The sequence below is a fragment of the Crocodylus porosus genome, unplaced genomic scaffold (assembly GCF_001723895.1).
Source record: "Crocodylus porosus isolate Cpor-Errol unplaced genomic scaffold, CroPor_comp1, whole genome shotgun sequence".
Classification (NCBI taxonomy): domain Eukaryota; kingdom Metazoa; phylum Chordata; order Crocodylia; family Crocodylidae; genus Crocodylus; species Crocodylus porosus.
This window is the reverse complement of record NW_017728943.1, coordinates 50,965,267-50,985,437: the sequence shown is the minus strand read 5'-3', so window position 1 is coordinate 50,985,437 and position 20,171 is coordinate 50,965,267. Positions and strand designations below refer to the sequence as shown.

The window sequence follows — 20,171 nt, the reverse complement described above, 5'->3', positions numbered from 1 at the left end:
TTTTCCTTCATTCCTGGGGTAAGATGAGCTACCCCATCAAAACCAGGGTATGAGGAGAAAGAGCACAAAGAGTAGTTTCTCCACATCTTTTTGTAGCTGTTATATGAAGGTGTTCCCCACCTGTCTCAGTGACTTGTTCTGTCAAGGATCTTTCAAATCAGGGGTGACGCATAGGGCGTGCACATGTACTCCCTGAGCGTGGCGGTGCACCCCCTACAAAAAGGCACTGCAACAGTGCCTGTGGACGGTCCTGCTCACCCCACTGCCAGCAGCGCCAGTGGCATCTGTGGAAGCTCCATGCTTACTGCCGCCATACTCCTGCTGCCACCAGCACAGCCATGCCCCTCTCCCCTCCCCTCCCCCAGCGGCCGGGGGCACGCGCTGTTCTTGCTTTAACTAGTGAACGTACAAATCCGTTTGCCAAAACGGATGTGTACTGCATAAGCGCCAATATTCTCTTTATCTCCACATATCCCCATGCCTTAAAAAAAACAAAAACAGAACACCACTGCATGCTTATTTCCTTTGCTGGAAACTTAATTAACCCAGTGATTGATTTACTGCAGTTCCCATTGCATGTTTGGTAGGCCTGCATTGGGTATATGCATGACAGTAGATTGGGTTGTTTTGCATTTGTGGGACATCATAACCCCTTTTCTTTCCAAGTAGAAATGAGGGACACTAGGTTTAAAATGAATAGGAAGAGAACCAAGGAGACATTTGTGGTTCATGAAGATGTTGACTTCAGAAATTTGACATTAGAAATCTGCTGAAATCTAGTATTCACACTGCACCAAGGGTAATTTGGAATATGCTCCAAGTGTGTTCTTCGCAAAAGAAGCTTATTCCCTGGAAGATTTTATTTTTATTGTTTCCTGGAAACGGTAGTTAACGTTTGGCATTTGATCATCTTGAAATGTAGGTTTCAATAATAGTGATTAAGATCATCATCCAAATTTAGTTGTTAGGTTTGACTTTGGTTTCAGAGCAGTTTCCCACATTATATGGTTCCACCTATTTGCATATCACCCTTGCTCTTCCTTTATGAGCAAAGGTTTGCAAGAAGAAATTATTTCTTCTTGTTCCTTCTTTCATTGTTAATGCTATCTGTAGCACTCATGACAATCGCATGCGTTTGGAAGGTGGGAGTGTTGGCAAGGTTGTGGTGTAAAGTTGTGCCATGCAGGGTTTTATTATGGATGGGGTCTCTTTGTGTATTGCTCAAACATCTTGTTTGTACCTCAGCCAGGAAGTAGCCTTGCAAGGTTTCCATCCTTAGTGGTTTCCGTAAAAGAAATGCTGGTGTCCTCACAGAGATATCAGAGAGGTTTTCAAATACTGTCACCATAGGTTTCTTTTATCCTTGTCCATATTGTGCTGCAGATGCCATCCAGATGAATTTCAGACATAAAGCTCTGCGGTAGCATTCCAAAGTGTGTTGTGGGATGATAGCCATTGTTTTGACCACTAAAAATTGTGCGTTGGCTTTTTTTTGCCTCAGTTTCTAAAATTGGAGAAATTGATATGGAAAGTTGTACAATTAAGGGACAGTTAAGTGTTTGGGGTATGGTCTCAAATAATAGCCTGGTTTTTGTTGCCATGGTAGCATTTCCTTTTACTTAGTTGCTCAGGAGCTGTTAGTAATGCAAGACAAGGCTATATACTTTTGCTGATTTGGAAAAGTGTGTTTGTTCTAGTGTCTTTAGAGGAAAAACACCTCCTTTTCTGCCTTTATTAATGCTCCTTGGACAACTTGTGTGTGTTAGTGCATTCGTGGTGATATAATCTAATCAGCTGGAGGGAAAGTAGCTATTTTGAGTTCTGTTACAAACCCAGAATTGCAGTGTAGAAGAGGAACTACTTATACAACAGAAACAGGATGTATGCATGTCAAATCTCTGCTTGGCTAAAATATAGATCAATTTTTTGTTTGGGCTTATTGCAGTGTTGTTACATGAAGCTGTTTGTCAGGGTTTAAAACTGAGCTGAGGGATTCCTGAGTTGAAATATGTTTGGCTTAGTTTGTCACAGTTGTGTCTCTCAGATTTGCCGTTTGGTTGTCTTGTTGAATCTGTCTTGTGGCTACTGATCCTGTGAGGCGGATGGTAGGGAGCTGCAGCCTACCAAAAAGGGGGGAAGGTATTGTAGCAAGTCACTGGTTATAGGGTACCTGCATAATCCCCAGTGTACCCATAATAGCACTTGGTCCTTTCAAAACTGAAAGGTACAGTTGCATGTCACATTCCAACAAATATCTTGCCCCTTGTAAAGAACTACAGACAGACCAAAGGTAAGGAAAAGGCAGGCAAGGGGCAGAAAGTGTGGGCCATTCCAGAGAGTGATCATGAAAACCATAGAAATGGTATAGAGAGCAGGTCATACGAGGAGAGGCTGAAAGACTTGCAACTCTTCAGCTTGGAGAAGAGAAGACTATAAGTATATTTGGGGCCTACATCAGGGCCTGGGGGAACATCTGTTCACCAAGGCATCCCAGGGGAGGACAAGAAACAATGGGCACAAACTGATTGATGATCGTTTCAGATTGGACATAAGGAAAAAATTATTTGCAAGTCAAGTGTCAAGGGTCTGGAACATACTCCCCCCAGAGGTGGTACAGTCACCCACCCTGGCAATCTTCAAAAAGTGTCTTGACACCCGCCTTGCTGGCGTCATCTGATCCCAGCAGTCTTCCCTGCCCAAGAGCAGGGGGCTGGACCTGATGATCTGTAAGGTCCCTTCCAGCCCCTAACATGCATGAATCTATGAAACCTGTCTTCTCTAGTATGCCTTCTGTCTGTACAGGCTCATTCTGTATAGGCTGCTCTTTAGTGCATTTTACCTAGGTTTGCCATTAAAAAAAAAAAAAAAAATGTGAGAGAGTCTTGGTTGTCTGATGTCCTAACGTCTGAAAGATTCTAGAGCCACATCCTGTGTGTTTAGGAAGGAGGAAGCAGGCATTGTTACTAGGGATGGTTTCATCACTAGGAGTGAGGAAACTAGCTTGCGACCATTTCACCCTTTTTACTTGAGCTGCAGTTTTGCTGTCCTTGCTATCTGAATGCAGAGCAGAGAGTGGCTTAGGAAATGTCTATATAGTGCAGTGCAGAGATGCCCCAAGCTAGCTGGTTCTGAGTACGGTAGGTCCCAGACTGGAAACGTGGTTATGCTAGGTAAAGGGATGCACACAGTCCAACAAGCTCTGCCTCTGCACAGATGCAGTGAAGTTGCTGCCAGCTGAAGAGCAAGTGGGTGTGTAACTAGTGTGGTACAGCTCTGCCTTCTCCATTATAGACATATCTTTAAAACCAGGGGGATTAGTGAGAGTGAGGTGCCTGTCCTCTGGGGAGAGGGGAGGGAATGCTAGAAAGCACACCCTTGCTTTGTTCACACTGGCAATTTTGGAGATCTGTCTCCTGGCTGCAATTTTATTCATTCCATGTCCATCCTAACAGTATCTGGTGTTAGAAACACTGAAAATCACTTGTAATCTAGTAAAACCCACAACGAGCACACTTCATGTGTGGATTTCAGAGCAAGACTAAGGAACTTGCTCAAGACCACACAGGATACCCATGACAGAGGAAGGAATTTGACTCTGGGCTACCCAGGTGCCTGACTAGGCTATTTACCATTGAGTCATCCTTCCTCCCCCTTGTGGCACTAGCATTTGTGTTGCTCCACTAGTGTCAACAGTAGAGGAAAGTGCAGCCCAGGCACAGGCATCTCTGTATTATTTTGATCCAGTCTTGCCCTAGCACTGCCACTATTGCTAGTACCAGTGGGAGGACTTCAGAAAGCCCTCAGTACAAACAGATCCAGCGACCGTGAAAAAATGGAGAATGTTGTCTGTGGGAGGAGCTGGGGACAAGGATGTATAGCCAGTTTAATGGGGTAGAGAAATAAGAACACTAGTGTGGGAAGGGAAGGGAGAAGCCTCACTTCCACTTCTTCAGGGCAAGGAGGTTGATGTGGCATCCTTTCTCTAAAGATACCATGATGGCCGAAGTGAAGAGGGTAACTTCAGGAAGGGGTAGCCTGCTGGAAGAGGGGCTTTGTGCAAGGATAAAAGACTGTGGGTGAAGAGAAGGAATTTTATTAATTCAGATAAGGTCAACATCCAAACTTCTGGGTGTTTGTTTAAAATTTCTGCAGCCCTGGATTAAAACAATGATATTGTGAAACAAGTTAAAACAGGAGAAAGCCTTCTGAAGACTAGGAATCCCAGCTTATTTCATGTTTACAGCTCTTAACAACCAACTTCCTTTTTCTTCTGAATGCTGTAGAGGCTAAACATTCAGGATGCTAATATGCTCCAGTTGCTTTTGAGGTCTGTCAGTTAACTCTGAAGTTCTTTAACCTATGCTCTTTTTGTCTTCTACTTCCTCCATGGTTTGTACAGTTTGGGGTCTCTGGATAGTCTACTCAGAGTGGCAATGGGGTCAGTAGTCACTAGAGCATTTTTTGTTTTTCTTTAAATAGTCCGTGATCTCTGCTAGACCATTTCATATTCTTACAGCAGAGACCCAGTCTGTATTATTGAGTGGGTCTCCTTCACATGCCTCATTCTTCACACAGAGGCAACTAAGCAGTAATGTCTTGCTTTTAGTAGGGTTTGCTTTTGATGAAGCACAGGTCAGATAATGGTAAGATTCATCTGTGAACTTGGAGAGAAAAGACTTCTTGATGAAAGGTGTGATACTGAGAAATAACAGTGAGTCGGTGAATTGTTTAGAGTTAGAACATGGTGCCATGTGGTGTGGTTTTGCCCAGTTTGCTACCAGTGTACCTATAGAAGTCAATATTACACAGAGATTTGTTACTGGCATTAGAGATTTGTCATAAAATAATGCAAACATTTGTAATTTTGAAAGTTTCCATTTAGTTTGCTTTATGCTGCTGGGTAAAGTTGCACCAAGTCAGGTTATGGACATTGTAATACACTTCAAAATATTGCTGTGTTGCTCTTTTTTTGGATCAAACTTATTGAGCCCAGAACTTTAAAATGAATCAACAATACAAGGCTTTTTGTTTTGGTATATGTGAAATTAAACCCTGTAACTGCATTTCAGATAGGATATTGGTAGCAGTAGTGAAGGTAGTGAGCCTCCCCCCTCACCCACCCACTAATACCACGATGGAGTGTGACCTTCAAATCCTAATTGAGGTTAAGGCTAGTTAGGGTATTTCTTAACTAAATTAGTTCAAAGTGTTCCCCCAGCTGCCATGGCTACAGTGCTTCTTATACTTAAGCCTAGTCCTCTAACTCTAGCTTGTGCCCTGTACTTCACTGTATTATACGGCACTGTACTTCAGCCTACTATCAAGATGTACCCATACTGTATTGTACTTAATTTTGTCTTTCATAGTTACTTAACCACATGTTAATGCAATTAATGATGCACTAAAACAAGGAGTAAGCCACAAAGTTATTTCACAAAATATGTAATAACTTTATGGCTGGTTCCCATCATGTCTTAAATTGCATGTGGCCAGGAGTCAGCTGATTGGGCCTCCCTGCTTCAGGAGCACAATGGAGCCCTTGGCCGGAAGTCCTGTTCAGCTGCCACTTTCAGTCTCTGGGGGGTAGGGGCTTTCATCCCTCCAGAGGCTGGGAGCAGCAGCTAATCACCCTGGGGTTCCCAGCCTCTAGGGTGCCTGACTTCAGTATGCCCCAGGGGCTGGGAGCACAGATCATCTTGACTGGGGTTCCCAGTCTCTGAGGCCCATCAGAGTCCTTGACCAGTCAGAGTCCTGATGTGCTCCCAAGGCTGGGAGTAGGGGATCGATCAGCTGACTGGCTTCCTACTTGCCAGTGCAGGAGGCACCTGGGATTGTGATCTCGGGCTTCCCCTTTACCAGCAATGCAGCACAATTGGGATTGGATTCCCACTCCCACAATCTTGTCTCCTGCCATGCACATGCATTGGATCCCATCGTGTCTCTAACTGAATGTCTGCCAGGGGCCTTGCCTTGTTTTTGCTAAGTGTTAGATCTGAGTGCAGTATTTATTCATTGATAAGTCTTTGTGGCTTCACTTGCATTACAGTAAAGTAACTCATCTGCACCATTTTTTAAATAATCAGTATATGAAAAGTACATCTTGTTCCAGAATAGGAGTATGGTATAGAACAATTGTTGATAATGATCCTTCCATAAGTTCTGTTCAGAAAGATAGCCAGAGTGAGCCAGGTCCTTTGAGGAACAGGCTGAAAAGGAATGAACCAGAAGGCTAAGTGTGAGACATTTGTAGAGATGAAATCCCAGAAGAAAACTGGGAAAGAGATCAGGTTCATTGGCCACACAATGATTGCATAAAACCAGGCCAATATGGGGCAATATATGCGCTACCCCTCACTGACTGAACCTTTTCTGTAAGATGATTTAATAGTTAATAGTTAGTGATCTATTTAGTTACACTTAATTAAAATAAACAACATATACCAACATCACTTTCAAAATCAGCTCCGTTTCAGAATAAATAAAGCTGCAAGTAAAAGGAATTCTGCAGAAAGAGAGCACTGCTCAGAGGTATCTTGTAATAAGGCTCTGAAGTAACTCAAGAGTAACACGCATCTCTGTTTCTGAATTTTGAATCTTCTGAATTCTTAGTGAATGCTTTTAATAATTGCTTTATAACACATTATTTAATCTCGTGGATAATTCCTGATGATTTTTTGCTGCTTTTCTAGATGCTGCAGCAGTGCCTTGGCAAAATTTGAATATTACTTGAATATTAAATTCTTAAATGCTGTAAAAGTGAGGTCTCAGCTTGTGTAAATGCTTATGGTCCCAGTGAAGTTAACAGGTCTAGAACAATTTACGCCAGCTAAGTTTTTTCTTTCTCTTTGCTGAAGTTTTGACCTTATTCTGAAACTTTCTGTGAATATTGATAGGATTATTTTAGTATTCTTTAGAGGCTTATCTAGTACAAGTATTTCATATCCCATACATGAAAATGGCTCTCTAATATTCTGTGACTTTTCTAGTCTCCATTTTACAGATTAGTTGAGAAATGTTTATATATCATCTTTTTGTTGTTGTTCTCTCCTTCTGCCATATGCATTTGTGGCCTTTGTAAGATTGCTGCCAGATTTCTCAGCTGCAAAACTTGGCTGTGCTACCCATATAGATGTGAGCTGATGTACTGGGTCAGTGGCCATAATGTTGCTTTAAAGCTTCCTATCTGACTTCTCTCCTGTATTACGAGCAGCAACTGGCCTGAAAACGAGTTTTCCCCTGGTAGCAGTGAGTAGGCACAGAAGCCTTTGGGAGGAGCAGGGCATACTTTATCCTGCTTAGCTTTCTATGCGTCAGTTTTTAATAATTTGGAATGAGCAGTAAAATGGTGATGTTAGTGTTAGATCTGCATGTGCTGCCAAGCAGCACTGTAGTTCATCTGCGTATCACCTGGATATAACATAAGATAATTTTACAGAGTAATATATGGCTGAAATGCCAAGGCTAGCCCTTTTTAGATGCTCATCTTTGCCAACAGGTCTTCCAATAGCTGTACCCCTCTCTACAGAAAGGAAAAAGGACATGAATGAGAATCGACATGAAACTGATGGGGGGGGACTTTTTTAGGAAGGCCTCCAAACCAGTTCTAGCCAGTAGAGACTCCAGTTTTTATTAAGTTTAAGCAGCAATAAGATTTTTCCTTCTCCTTGTGCATCAGGGCAAAAGAAGGAGCAGCTAACTAAATTCATAAGAACTTTACTTCAGGGCCTTGGGTTCAAGCAGCTGAATTACATTCAGAAAACAAAGCATCTAGACCCCTAGACACTGCCATGATCTGCCACCTGTCATAACCATTATGGTTTCTGGCCACATATCCACATGTGCTTTCTCCCTTCACCGCCTGCTTTCCTTTCCTATTATATCTAGCTCCAGCCAAGATTGGAACAGGGTGCTCTGGGCTGTTTGACCGTAAGCCTTAGGCTGATCCTACATCCCTTCACAACTCCTTAATCAGCCCATGACCTACCTACCAGCATCTCCAAAGTCCAGGAGAGAGAGGATGCCATCCTTCTGTTGGGACCCTATTTTTAGAAATGGGGAAATAATTGTCCCTCAAAAATGGCTGGACAGACTTTCCTCAGGCTTACAAACATATATTTAGCAGAGGCTTAAATGAAAGCATACAGGTTCCAGCAGATAAATTCAGGTACATGAAAATGAGGCTTTAAGATGGAAGTGCCATTTCAGTTTAGAGAGTTAAAGCTGTGATGCATAAGACAGGGCATTATGTAATAATACGTTAGCAAGCACTATAATAGTCACTCCCTCTATAGTTTTGTTAATTTCTCCCAAATCTTCTAATTCCCACTATTCTGTTTTTTCCCAGGTGAATGGAAAAGGTTCATTATGGTGTGTTGATCCAGAATATAAGCCCAATCTTGTACAAGCATTGAAAAAACAACCTTTTCCCTCAGCACTTGCATTTTATACCCCACCTGCATCACCACCAAGGTAGGTCAGTTTTCTTTTACGGGTACAGAATTGAGTTGTGCTAATATTTACAATGGATGAAATTTGGAAGAAAAATTTGGAAACCTGTAACAAAAGAAATGACTATTTAGAAAAAGAACTGAGGGGAAATTTGCCCAAATTTGTTCTTTTCTTAGTAGAGGAAGGACTAGAATGGAGGCAAAAGGTTGAGAGAGAGAGAGCATACTGTGTGGAATAGGTGAAAGAGTGATCTCCAGTCTCATCCAACACTGCTGCAGAGAGGGAGTTGAATAGGCAATGTGAGAACATAAATTAAAACTCCTTACTTGAAAATCTTTCTTTTTTCTTCTGTTTCAATTTGTAATGGGCAAGGTCTGGAAAAAGTAAAGGAAATCATTAGCAAAAAGGCTGGGCTCAAAGTCTTGAATGTGGAAGAGGCTTAGAATTTCTTTAAGTCAGACAATACCACAAGTGAGGGGGAATTTATTTGGAGGGAAATGCTCCAGACCTAAATGGGTGAATAATCACATCAAGAAGAGTATCAAGAATAAGCAGGAAGCCTATAAGGAAAGGGGGAGGGAGAAGAGGCTGATTTGTCAAAGAGAGCTATGTCTTTCTTTGATAATCAAAGTTGAACAAAGTTGGACCTTGCAAAGAAAATTAGAAGAATTAGCAAATGCATTTTTATCTTTATAAACAAAGACGAGGAAAGAAGTGCAGCCATTATGCTGGAAATGGGAATGAAATAAAAAGTATTCCACCTATAGCCTGAAACCCAAACCAGTACTTCGTAATCCTTTTTAGTAAGCATAACATTGAACCTGGGAACAAAGACAGTATGGTTTGGAGGGGACTGAAAACATAGGAAAGGAAATTTCCACATCTCAGGTGGAAGCAAAACTGTGCTCTCAGTGTTTTCATATTGGGCAGACCAAAAAATCCCATCCAAGAATTATCAAAGAACTGGAACATGAAATCTTAAATTTGGCATCAAGGATTTTTAATGGTTATCAAGTCAGATGGAATACTGTATGTACAAACCTATATGTACCTATATGTAAGAAAAGAAGGTGATAGAAGTAGTTTAAGGTGTCTGCATGCCTGGTTTATCTGGCTTCAATAGCGTGCGAGATTTTGGAACAGATTTAGAAAGAAAGACATTAAAGATGTAGAAGTCAATGTAAAACTTGATAAAATGCAACATGAGTTTGGAAAAGCTGGATTGTTTCAAAGTGACTTGATATCTTTCTTGGATAAGGTAACAAATTAGCTAGACAAGGAAGATGTGGTCAGTTTCCTCTATTTGGATTTCTCTAGAGCACTTGATATGGTGCCACGTGCAAAGCTACTAGTGAGGACCACGATTAATACAAGAATTGTAGGATGGATGAGGAACTGGCTAAGGGAGAGATGACCAAAATGAATCCTGTGGGGCTGAATAGAGGTTATTAATGGAATTCCACAATTTTTGAGTTTTGATCTTATTTAATAGGGTCATTTTTGGCCTTGCCATGAAAAGGGGTGGGCTGATGAAAATTCCAGATGATGCTGAGTTGAGAGGTATAGTAGGCATGGTAGGGGATGGGAGTGTCCTAAAGCGAGCATTGGACAACCTTGAGGACCGGACTAACAAATTCACACACAACAAGGTTGTACTCTTGGAAACTAAGAACAAGAATTCTGCTATAAACTTGGGGGCTCAGCTTTTACAAGCTGGGATGGAGGAGAAAGTAGTCTTTAATCAATTCGTACACCTAGCAATGAGCTAGCAATGTGGTACAGCCTTTAAGAAGGCAGCTGTGATTCTGCAATCACAGTTGGTGAATTGTTTTCAATTCTAAGTATTATGTTCTTAAGTAGAGTAAGTATTATGCCACAGAAAAGGTTCTGGTTAAGATTTTGGTTACAGTTCCTCACACCCATGTTCAAGAAAGATGAATTCAGATGCGAGTCGGGGCAGAGAAGGGGCTCTGCAGTGTTAAGGGAATTGAGAAACCTACCTTTTGAGATGAGACTACAAGATCTTGACTTGTTCAGCTTGGCAAAATAATGGTTGAGAAGAGTCAGGCTTGCTCTGCTGAAGGACAGTGTAAGTGTAATAACAGTAGGTAAACACAATATTAAAAATATTAGACTGGATGTTTGAAAGAGCTATCAGAGGAATGAGATTTGGAAGAGGTTTCCAGTAGTAGTGGGGGAGGGACAAAAATGAAATGATTTCAAGATGGAGCATGGTAAGTTTGTGTTGTGGTTGCTTATACTAGAAGAGGTCTGGAAGATATCTCCCGGGTCATTGAAACCAGTCCTGTTCCTTATGTATTTCTCCATGCTTGAGAAATGTTTGTATGTTCTGGCTCTTTAATTTTTAAAAGTTTTTTATTTTTCAAATTTCCAAAGCATTTTGTTTTGAAAAACATATCATCTCAATTTAGATGGTTATGTAACTATTGAAAAAAGAGAAAATAATTGGCTTTACTACCACTTTCTGATAAAAATGTTATTAGGACTTCTGCAAATCCCTGTCTGGTATTTTACTTTCAAACAAGATTGCCACAGTGACCCTTAGATTTGCACCCCTTACGCAAGACTGAAATACATGGCAGAGAATAAAAAGATTTGCACAGCTTGGTCCCTTTATAATTGGGTTTTGTATCCTATTATTTTCAAAAGTGGTCTCTAACTTTCTTGTTATGCTAAGCTGCGTGTGATCTTTGATTTGAAAGGACCAGGCGTAAGGTTGTAAAGCTATTGTATGGCACTTGATATGCGTATTTGGCACCTTGGGGTATTCCAAACTTGCTAAATATTATAAATTTTAATATCTTCTCCAAAACATCTAATTTCTCAGTACTCTTCATGTAACATATAACTGCATTTATTTAGGAAATAATTGTTTTGGGGCACAAAATGAATATATGATTGAATATTTAAAGTGAAAATACAACATCATAATATGGTTAATAGCCCTTTCAGGCTTTGTGTTGTGGAAATGATGGTTATTGAAATTAATAACAATGTATTTTAGAAAGTAATGCGTTTTACTAGAGCTAGTATTTTTTGCAAAAGGGATATGCAGATAACACACAGGTGTAGTCTTTGCAGAGCCAGATCCTAGATTTTTAGACCTCTTGGCTAGGCACAGACACTCAGAAAGCCCAAGGCTGAATTGATTCAATCTTTGCAAGTTTCTGTAAACTGCTTAGATTGAACTGATAAGAAAAGTGAATTCATGCTTGCTTTTCAAAAGTGAAAGGGAGCCAGACCCCTGCAGTGGCCTGTACCAGGAAGCAGGGAACACTAGAACTCACCCCCCCAGCCTGGCAGCCAGTGGGGAAATGAGTGATTTCCCCAGCCAAATCTCATCTTTAGCCTTCAGTCCGCAAAAGAGGGGTTGGGGAGGGATGCTTCCCCTCTAGACCTCCAGCCAGGGTCTTCCTAGCACTGGGGAAAGGGGAGGAGGGAAACACACCCAGGGGGTGTTTCTCCCTCTCTCTCGCTGTGCCCAAAGCTGGTTCCCCTAGCCATGCCCCCTCCTTAGTTTGGGCAGGCTGAGAGATGGACCTGGGGGGAAATCTGTCCCTCCCCTCCCCCCCCAGGCCCTAGCCAGGGTCTCCCCAACACAGGAGGAAAGGGGGAAGGACCTGGTAGGGCACCTCTTCCCCTGTCTTCTCAGTCTGGGCTGGTTCGGGGGGGGGGAACCCTCCCCTCAACCTGGTACTAGACCCCCAGCTGGTGTCTCCCTGGTGCTGGGAAAGGTGGGAGGGGGGGAACCCCAAGTGGTGCAGTTCTCCTCCCCACTATACCCAGAGCCAGGAGCCACTTGGCCATTCTTCCTCCTTGGCCAGCTGAGGGAGTGGGGCAAGGAGGCATGGCCCCGGCCCAGCTCTGGACCCCAAGCTGGCCTGTGCCAGGTGCAGGGGTGGGAAGCCCTCAGTGGGACTATTTCCCCTGCAACTCCCTCCTCAGCTGGCCTACGGTGGGCGCTTGGCTGGGTGATCAGCCTCCTTCCCAGCTGCAGAGGAGCCCGCAATGGGGGCTTTACTCCTGAGCCAGAAGTTGGCCGAATCACCTGATCACATCTCTTTCTCAGCCAGCAGGCCAGCTAATGAGGGAATGGAAGGAAAAAACAACTCCAACTGAGGGCTTCCCACCCCCTGTGCCAGGCTCAGCCCAGCTCGGGGTCCAAAGCCAGGTTGGGGTGAGGGGCATTTTCCCCACTCCCTCCTCAGCTGGCTTGCTGGCTGAGCAGGGAGCATGGCTGGGTGATCGGTTGGGCTCCCAGCTGTGGGAAAGCTTACAGTGGAGGCTTTACTCCCTTGCCTGAACTGGGAGCTGGCCCAATCACATGGCCACACCACCTGCTTGGCTGGCAGGCTTACTGAAGTGGGAGTGGAGGGGAAAAAGCCCTCCCCCAGCCCAGCTTTGGACCTCAGCTAGGCTGTGCCCTGTACAGAGGGTGGGAAACCCATAATACAGGCCATTTTCCCCCCCACTCCCTCCTCAGCTGGTCCATTGGCTGGGGAGGGGGCACAGTCAGGAGTTCAGGCCCTGGCTTCCAACTCAGGTGGGACTGCAGGCTTCCCTGCAGCCGGGAGCCGGGCCAGTCACCTGATGACATTTGCTGTACAGCCAATAGGCTGGCTGAGAAGGGTGTGGGGAAGAAAAACGGCAGCCTTCTCCCTTCCCTCTTCCATCCCCATTCCAGACCCCTGCTGCTGCCCCAGGAGCTGCTGTATGAGCACGGCCCCTGGTGCCGCTGGTTTGCTAGAGCCAACTCGGAGTCAGAGCATCAGCTGCCCAGCACCTCCTGGGCAGAGGTGCAGCCTCATCCCCACCCAGGAGCAGGGCTGGTCCCTTCTCCGTTGGAGCAGAGAGCACAGCCCAGCCCAAGGCTGCACAGCATGCTGGGATGCTGGGGGACTCTGATTTAACTTGAACCAGGAAAGAGTCTGGGACAGAAATTCCATAAACTTGTTTGACCCGAATTCATTAAACCTGATACTACATTCAACCAGATTTATCTTAAACCAGTTTGGGCCATTTTGAAACTGGTTTATGTACACTGAACTTGTGTTCTGTTACAGGTTTAAGCTAGTTTCTGATTACTTAACCCAGTTTGTGTGTAACTTCTGTCCCTAGTCCTAGCTGGTTGTAGCTTCCAGGTCTTCCAGTAGCTGTACCCCTCTCTGAAGACGGTAATTTATCACACATGCTAATTACAGCACCTCATTTACTACAATCAAGGTGAAATGCAGGCCCTACTGAAGCCAATGACAGAATTCCCATTGACTTCAGTAAATCCAGAATTTTACCCTCAGCCTATCATTGTTTTGTTACTATATTTTCTCACATACCTCATCTCCAAATAAGAAATGCTCCTTGGTTTTGGAAGGCAGAACAAAGAGAAAATAAGATCTTTCCAGAGTCCTGGCTCACTTCAGAGAGAGCTCACTTCATGCAGCAGCTCACTCGACCTTAGCCAGCTCAATAACTGCTTTAGGCAGAAGCTGTAGTGTTAACCCCTCTCATAGTTGCTGCCAAATGGGTAACAGATTTTTTTCAGATCAGCTAAAAGCTACTGCCAAGTGCCAACCTAGCAGTGGCTATGAAGTGGTTAGAACTAGACTCTACCCTTGCTGCTTCCTGGGCTGAAGAGAAGGAGCAGCTTTTATAGGATATCTTCTAGGGCCATGCAAAGCTTTGGTTGCTGATTTTGATTAAAAGGAGGTTCGGCCTGATTTCAGTGGTCAGTTCTCTAAATTGAATTGGGAGACCAATAAAAAGGCCTGAATTGATCCAAAGCCTCTGAATCAATTGGAGATTTGGCCCGTCCCTGCTTGCCACCTGGACTCCATGCCAGGTCCCATCCCCTGCCTGTTCTCCCAGCCTGCCAATGGCTACCCTGCCTGGCCCCAGTGTCCTGGCACTTAAAAAAAAAAAAAAAAAAAAAAAAAAAAGCCCTGCGCTCACCAGCTGCTGCAGCAGCTGTCAGGGCCTCTGGGGGCTCATGGCAGAGCCCCGCCATACAGCGTGAGGCAGTGGGGGGGGGCAGTGGGAATTGCTTCTCTGCCTGGCAGGAGCTGGTGAGCACAGGGCTTTTTATTTTATTTATTTTAAAGTACGGGGATGCTGGGGCCTGTGGGGCAGCCACTGATGGGGCTGGGAGAGCTGGCGGGGGATGGGGCTGCGGCTGTATCTCCAAATCAGATTTGGCTAAATGGATTCAGGGCAGTGATTCCAATTACTGAATCAAATTGCTGTCCCTGAAATCAGCTGAATCTGAATCTGAATCCGAAGCAAATACTAGCCACTTCACACAGCCCTAATAATTTCTATTGTGGTAAAGGAAACCATTCTCCCTGCATAAGAGATGCAACCCAGTTTTGGAGGGCTGACTTTTTGGGGCGAAAAAATGTACTCACATACCACATATATATGGAATTATTTGTTGTTGCTGTTTACTTTATTTTCTCAAGGTGCTGAACAGTTATGGTATTTTCCCCATCTAATTTTAAGATTTTTTCTTTTCTTTTTTTTTGAACTGCTGTTCTAAGGTTTATCCGCCAAGCAGAAAAATGGAGACTTTCTTCCTTTACTCTTTTATTAGCCAAAACTTGCATCTTAATCCAGAAAATTTCAGGAAGCCATGGATTATGGCACAAGTAAATACTATTCTAAAGTTTCAGTACAAGGAGAATAATCCAAACATTTAGCTTTTGGCAGTAGTGCAGCCAAGAAACAGTTTTTACATAGTAGTAATTAACGAACGCACACAACTGCAGTTCTGCTTAGCAAACAAACTGCATCTGTACAGTAGTGACAAGCAAAAAGGTGTACTTACACTTTTTCAAAGGCTTTATTCTACATGTCAAAACGAGTAAGGAGGGAGACTGACTCTTGGTCCAGCTGGCATTTTGATTGCATTAGGAGGGATGGATCAGTACTCATTCTTGATGCAAGTAGAACTGTCCACCTGCAGCTCCACAAAGGTCAAAATTTTTACCTTTTTAATTGTGGACAGCTTCTTACCTGCAGTAACTACTTCTAGGCACATTTCTTTTGATGCAGTAACTGATTGTAATCACTGAGTTACTTTGTTCCAATCTAGTTTGTCATGCAAATTGGTGGATGGCCACATTCCTAGTACCCAGTTTCCTGTATGTGTATTATGCCTTTTGGGCTACGGTGGGCAGCATGGCCCTGATTATGCGAATCCTCAAGCGCAGACCTATCTTTCCTCGCAAGTTTAGTTTAATTGAAGTCAAAGTTGCATGTGGATTTTTGCCTAAATCCTGTTCTACCTCTAAACTGCCTAAAGCAGCACTTCTGCAGTTTTTAGTTATCCAAGTCACTAAGTGCAATACTATCCCACTGTATTCGGTAGCCATGTGTTTAGCCTGTGCCTGGAGTCATTATGCATCTCCATGTTGGCCTAAGCCACTAGTCTTGGGCTGCTACATCTGCTCAGAAATGATCCAGAGCTGTCACCTTACCCATCTAATTACTGTCTAAGCTCTGATATGGTCCAGTTCCACCTAGAAAGTGCTTGAACTCAGCCTAAGCCCCTGGTTCCTTGATGGAGAGACCATACCAGGCAACTGTTTGAAGCCTATGTTATGTAGTATGGCAACAGTGATGGCTGTAGCAGTGGTGGGGGACTTGCCTAACTATTTTTCACCTAGTAGCTACATGGTCAGGACACTTGCCTAGGAAGTGTGAGACTTGGGTTGTAAGATTCAGTCAGTTGCAATGGGTTTGATTGCACATCTCCCACTTCCAAGGGAAGTGCCCTGGGTCTGGGCTACACAGGGCATGTGACATCCTCCCCACTTCCCATTGAAGCTAGACCATTGGATGGAAAGGAATGTGAGAATCATGGAAGCATGAAAGCTGTTGCTTGACTGTAAACCCAGAAAAGAGAGCAGTCCTTTGAGAGAGAGAAAAAGAGAGAGGGAGCCCTGGGCTGTGTTCCCATTGCTGTTATGCATCTTGCACTATATAGTTGTTGGATAAAATGCATAAACAGCAGTGGAAACGGAGCCCAGGAGTCATTCCCTCCTCTTCTGTCTATTTTTGGCCCCAAGAATCTTGACTGCCCAGTGATCTGGCTTCAGTTGGAAGAATAGAGAGTCTCTCTACCCTGCTGGCCAGTAGTCTGGTGGGTTGGGCACTTGCTGGCAAAGGTGGAAGAATTAATGGTGTTTCCTTAGCTTTTCCCTCATTTCAATGTATTTTTGTCTTTACATAGTGTAAACATTCCTTCATTTAATGTGACTTATTTATTCATAGCATCAATGTAAAACGATTTGTGCCCTTATTTTAACTTTTTTTTTTTTCTTTCCTTTCAGTAGGCCATCGTCTCCTCACTATTTAACCTCAGTACTTAAGCAGAACCATGGTCGATCTCTCAAAGGTAAATTTTTTGTGTGCTGCTATCGCCCAATTCATATACAACATAAATTACCGTCTGAACTGTGCAGATCAACCTGTTCTGAAAGTATCTTTATAACATTTGAGGAAGTCAGGTAATAATGTGCATTCTAGTTGTATTTGTGGGTTTCTTCTCACTCCTCCTCCCCTCCCCGCCCCCAATTTAAACCAGTCAGTTGGGTCCTGGATGATAAAGCAAGTTTGTATTTCAGTGTCCAACATCCTCTTCATTACAAGTATGGTACCTAACATGTATATTGTTTGCTTGTCCCAAACTCTGACCTATTTTAAAACTTGTCTAATCTAGTAGGATATCCATTCAAAAGCTAAATCGTTCTTGATTTTGTTCTTAAATCCACCATTCCATTACAGGGGATTTCTCTTTTTCTCTCCCTGTTCCTCTCTCTCTGTGTTTATAAGTTTTGACTTTGTACTTTGCTGCAATTTATATGAACACGTAATTTGTATAGGGGGTGTTTTGTGGCTAGCATTGCTGCCCCACCTCTAAGCTGTCCTAGATGCTGTTTTATTGCCACTTTTATGACCATATTCCACAAAGCTTTACGCACTGAAGTTGCTTATCTGTGTGTGTGTCTTTCTTCTTTGTTCACCATAAGTGGGGGGATATTCTTCTCTATTGTGCCTTGACGTTTAATCTTCTTTGTGAGTTGTGCATAAAAGCTAAAGATTATATATAAAGTGATTTTTGCCAAAAGAACCGTATGATGCACTCTGGCTCAGCACATCTTGCAGTGCCTCTAAACTGCCTACAGGTAACAAGTTGTTACCTGTACTTCTTCAAAAAGAAATCCTAGGCTAACTCTTCCAGGCAGAGGTGCAGGATTACAAATTCGTATTGTCTAGTAATGGGATGCATTAAGGTTGTGGGGTCCAGATGTGACTCTCGCAAAATGGAAATATATCAATAGAGCACCTGGTTCCTTTCCCACCCCCCTCCCAACCCCTTCCCTGTCCTAAGAACTTTTTGTTCACCTAGGATCCAGTTTCTTCGTCCTGCCTTTTTGTTCTTTGATGCCAACGAAGCAGTGGATGGACATGTGACAGTCAGTCTGCCATCTGAATTCCATCATTTGTGTAGGCCTGTATTAATGACACAGCAGGTGACAGTTTCTTTTCCCTGCTTGTCAAAGATTGTTCCCTTGAACCTTAAAAAAGGGACTGTCAGCCTTTCAAAAAGCCCTTTCTTTCTCTTCTCCTTATTTTAAGGAGAGAATTTTCTGCCTTCAGATGAGGCTAAGTCTAATAGGAAGGATCCTGACAGTTTCTTTTCTTTTCTTTTCTTTTTTTTTTTAACTGCTTGTGGCACAACTGTCTTTACTGCTGTAATGATATTCCTTTTTTAATATACTTCTTTTCAGGCAGGTTATCCACTCATTGCATTGACAAATGGGTTTTTACCCTCACCTTGCAAAATCCACATAGTATTTTTTTGCTGCATTTTTGAGCCTGCTTCCAATATTGGCTCTAAATATTGCTGATGACTCTGTAGACTACACTGCTGTCTCGTAACAAGATTATATCTCTGTTTTTTCTGAACTCAGTAGTAAAATGGGGCACCATGGTAGCAGCCACCAACCATGTCACTGCATGCACCCTCCCCTCCACCCAGTACCCCTCCCATCCCCCACAGGGTAGGTGACACTGCTCCCTGCCCACCCAAAGCCTCGTAGGCAGTTTTGGTGAGCTGTTGCGGCATGGGGGTGGTGCTGACCTGGCCTGTGGCAGCTCATCAAAAATCTCTATGTGGCCCTCTGGCCCAAATAATTGTTCACCCCTGCACTAGAGGGTAGGGCTAGGATTCACAGAGACCTCAACAAATCGGAGAATTGAACCAAAAGAAATGTCATGAGGTTCAATAAGGACAAGCGTGAGGGTCTGAACTTAGGATGGAACAACAGTTTGGGGACTGGCTGGCTAAGCAGCAGCTCTGCAAAAAAGGACCTGGTCGGGGTACAGTGGACAATGAGCTGAAGACGAGTCAGCAGTGTGTCCTTGTTGTAAAGAAGGCTAATGGCATACTGGGCTGCTTTAGTAGGAGCGTTGCCAGCAGATTGATGAAAGTGATTATTCCCCTCTATTCAGCAGTAGTTAGACCACATCTGGAGTACTGTTTAGTATTGGGCCCCCCACTACTGAAAGGATGTGGACAAATTGGAGAGTCCAATGGAGAGCAATGAAAATGGTTAGGGTTCTAGGGTACATGACTTGTGAGGAGATGCTGAGGGAACTGGGTTTATTTTTTCTGGAGAAGAGAAGACTGAGGGGGATTTAATAGCAGCCTTTAACTTCCTGAAAGGTGGTTGCAAAGAAGATGGAGCTTGACTGTTTTCAGTGGTGGCAGATGATAGAACAAGGAGCAACAGTTTCAAGTTGCAGCAAGGGAAGTTTAGGTTAGATATTAGGAAGAATTTTCTCGCTAGGAGTGTAGTAAAACACTGGAACAGGTTACCTAGAGAGGTGGTCGACTCTCCATCCTTGGAGGTTTTCAAGATCTGGCTAGACAAAGCTTTGGTTGGGATGATCTAGTTGGGGGTGGTCCTGCCTTGAGCAGGGGGTTGGACTAAATGACCTCCTGAGGTCCCTTCCGATCCTAACTTTCTATGGATGAGAGAGATAATGGAAGTTCTTTTTAAGGGGGGGGGGGGGGGGGCTGTGCATCACGAGTCCTAGTACAAGCAGTCTTCCTACTGATACTTGGTTACAAGTCTGACTACCTTGAGTCTCCTACATTGTAGCATGTGTCTGCTTGAAGCGATGTAGGTATAAAGTACACAAAGCCCCTTAGTAGCTCTTAGTACTTTGTAAATGAACAAAATACAATATTTGCTGCTAAAGTGTAGTATTGCTGTCATCTTACTGGTCACCATTTTCTTTGCCTATCAAGTTCTCTCTCGTTTTCTTCTAGGTCTTGATAAATGCAGCATGAAAAAAGGCTGGAGGGGAGAGGTTGGCCATAGTTCTGTCTTGCAGATTTCTATTTCTGGTGTTCCACTGTGAAAAATTTAGGCTTTAGGACACTATAGCCTTCCCTTTTTAATTGTGGCATCATCAATTCAAGTAAAATGATACATATCTCAACTGAGTTTCTCTCCATTTAAGTCCAAATATGGTGGGGGGAAGACTATGGATATCTTATTCCGTGCAGGGGTTTCAGAAATGTACAACCATGGTCAGGTGAAATACAATTTCGTTGGAGAACTCTTGTTGTGTGTGGCTGAGTGACAGTGATGAAGGCCAATACTAAGCCCTGTTCCACTGGAAATTTGCTGTCC

The 20,171-nt window shown here is 43.5% G+C and overlaps 1 protein-coding gene across 4 annotated transcripts in view; it reads left to right on the top strand.

The window, feature by feature from the left end:
* Positions 1 to 20,171, top strand: part of FOXN2 (forkhead box N2) — a 56,052-nt gene that overhangs the window by 6,406 nt on the left and 29,475 nt on the right. For 3 of the 4 annotated variants that reach the window (XR_002103567.1, XR_002103568.1, XM_019549342.1), the window contains exons 2-3: positions 8,345 to 8,469; positions 16,797 to 16,861. Coding sequence is in view for 2 of the 4 variants with exons in the window: in XM_019549342.1 (XP_019404887.1) it covers positions 8,345 to 8,469; positions 16,797 to 16,861 (190 nt within the window). In the remaining 2 variants the exon portion in view is untranslated. The remainder of the gene's footprint in view (positions 1 to 8,344; positions 8,470 to 16,796; positions 16,862 to 20,171) is intronic. The other variant, XM_019549343.1, reaches the window with a different exon arrangement.